The following is a 2,500-nucleotide window of genomic DNA, read 5'->3' on the forward strand; positions in this document are numbered from 1 at the left end:
TATCATTACTATCATTTTTTCACATTTTGTTGTTATTTTTTTTTTATTACTATAATTTTTACTGTTTTTGTCATTGTTCTTGTTAGTATCATTATTATTTGTATTACTCTTTTTCCTTTTATTTGTTTATATTTTAAATTATTATTACTATTATTATCATTAGTAGTAGTAGTAGTAGTGGTATTAGTAGTATTGTTGTTGTTATTATTATTATTATTATTAATATTATTATTATTATTATTATTATTATTATTATTCATTATTATTTTTGTTATCATTATTGTTATATTTATTATCATAATTGTTATTATTATCATTGTTATCATTTTATTATTATTATTATTATTATTATTATTACCATCATTGTAATTATCATTGTGATTATTATCATCAATATTATTATCATCATTAATATTGTTATTATTATTATAAATATTATCGTTATTATTCTTAATATTATTATTAGTAGTATTGTTACTATTTTTTATCATAAGTATAATACTAATTATTCTTTTTTTATCATTATTATTATTAGTAGTATTGTCATTATTATTATTATTATTATTTTATTATTATTATTATTATTATTATTATTATTATTAATCATTATCATTATTTTTTTATCATTATTATATTATTATTATTATTATTATTATTATTACCATTAGCATTGTTACTAACATTATTGTTATGATCACCATCATTATCATTATTGATGTTCTTAATGTTTTCCTTGTCTCGTTATCGAATTCCTTTTAGATTTTGATTTCATTTAATTCTAATGTTTTTTTATTATTATTATTATTAATTGCAATCTGTACAGTTTTGCCCTAAATGGTCTTAGTCTCAAGACTTCCTGTAAGCACTAGTCTTTTGTAAATGCATTTTGAACATTAATTGGAAACTGACTATGATATTCTTTTTTTTTTTTTTTTTTTTTTTTTTTTTTTTTTTTTTACATCATTTGCCTTTCAGGCAACATTCCTGCTATTTTCCATCTACAGATATTTCATCACACTTTTTATGTGTGCTTCTTTTATGTTCGCTCACAGAACTCATTTATTTTTTTATCTATTTCTACTTTTATGTTATTTATGTAAATAGAGATCCGTGTAACTAATAGTTTATATTTGCTTTTAAAGGTCGCTTGAATCCAGCTGTACCGCCCAGCTGGATTCTTTTAAGAGAAACAGGTTATATGAAGATGAGTCGAAACAAACGCAGAGAAGCCGCAGAAACTATGGAGGGTCGCTCTAACTACCGTCAGTACCACGGGAGTCAAGACAATATCCTCGGAGGTCGAAATCACCGGCAGGAGGAGAGAGCCGCGTTTGGTGACGCTCGCCTCAGCAGGAGCACACCGTCAGTCGCCGGCCCCCACGCCGCTCCTCAGTCACCGAGCCGTCGTGGGGGAAGAGACGAGCGGCGCGGCCGATCGCCAGCGAGGGCGCCAGTTCATCGCGATTCGAGGCAGTACAATCGCAGTCCTTCTCCAGCCAGAAGAACTACCGGTGGGAACAATCGCAGCCGGTCGCCCGGTCGTGAGGCAAGAGGGCGGAACAATCGTGGCCAGTCGCCCGGCCGGTATGACAGGGGTCAGTCACCAAGTCGAAATACCGGGGCAAGATATAACAGAGGTCAGTCACCAAGTCGTAATACAAATGTGCGAAATAATAGGGGTCAATCCCCAAATCGCGGCGTAAGATATGATCGAAGTCAGTCTCCAAATCAAAACACAGCTGTACGAAATAACAGAAGTTATTCGCCAAGCCGTGGTGCTGATGAACGAAGAAGTCGGGGTCGGTCGCCAAGTAGGAATAATCGAGAGCAATACAGTAGAAACCGATCACCAGGTCGATATAATGGCAGAAGGAACAGTCATTTATCGTCCTCCCGTGAATTAAACAAAAACACCGTCCCGCCCGTCGGCCATCGATATGAGCCCAGACACGGCCACGAAGAAGGGAACATTCTGTACTTCGACGCTGCAACCCTGGAGGAGGAAACTAGCACCGCTCGCCTCGAGGTCCTCAGCATCGTGATTCACGTCATCGTAATAGCCGCGTCGATGATGACCACAATTCCCATGGCTCAGGTCACCGTCGACTGGGAGTACGTGCGGAGACGATGCCCCCTGTTCGTGGACAACAACCCTCAGACAGACGTGAACTGGGGCAACGAGAACATGGCTCCCTGCAACGTGACGGCCTTCCTTCCCCTCCTGGTGGCGGTGCTCTCGGCGTGCCTCGCCTTTTTCCACTGCAGCATCCTCCACGCCTGGCGCATGCGCGGTGACCCACCCATCGTGGCCTTCTCAAAAAAGTACGCCATAGCCACCATGGTCATCACCGGCGTTCAGGCGGTGCTCTCGCTGGCCATCGCATGCACGCTCACGGACGGCTTCAGGCAGACGTGCCTCTCCTTCGAACTCAACCCCTGGCCCGATGTGAGGCCGGCGTCCTGCAAAGAAGGTTATGACGACCGCGACTTCTCCTACAGA

At 39.0% G+C, this 2,500-nt stretch overlaps 1 protein-coding gene across 1 annotated transcript in view; it reads left to right on the forward strand.

Annotated features, from left to right (window-relative positions):
* LOC119583847 (serine/arginine repetitive matrix protein 2-like) overlaps positions 1-2,500 on the forward strand; it is a 3,595-nt gene that overhangs the window by 906 nt on the left and 189 nt on the right. Inside the window, exon 2 of the mRNA XM_037932574.1 lies at positions 1,143-2,500. This exon is cut by the window's right edge and continues 189 nt beyond it. Coding sequence (XP_037788502.1) covers positions 1,199-2,500 — 1,302 coding nt within the window. The 5' untranslated portion in view covers positions 1,143-1,198. The remainder of the gene's footprint in view (positions 1-1,142) is intronic.

Source organism: Penaeus monodon, chromosome 17 (assembly GCF_015228065.2).
Source record: "Penaeus monodon isolate SGIC_2016 chromosome 17, NSTDA_Pmon_1, whole genome shotgun sequence".
Lineage (NCBI taxonomy): Eukaryota > Metazoa > Arthropoda > Malacostraca > Decapoda > Penaeidae > Penaeus > Penaeus monodon.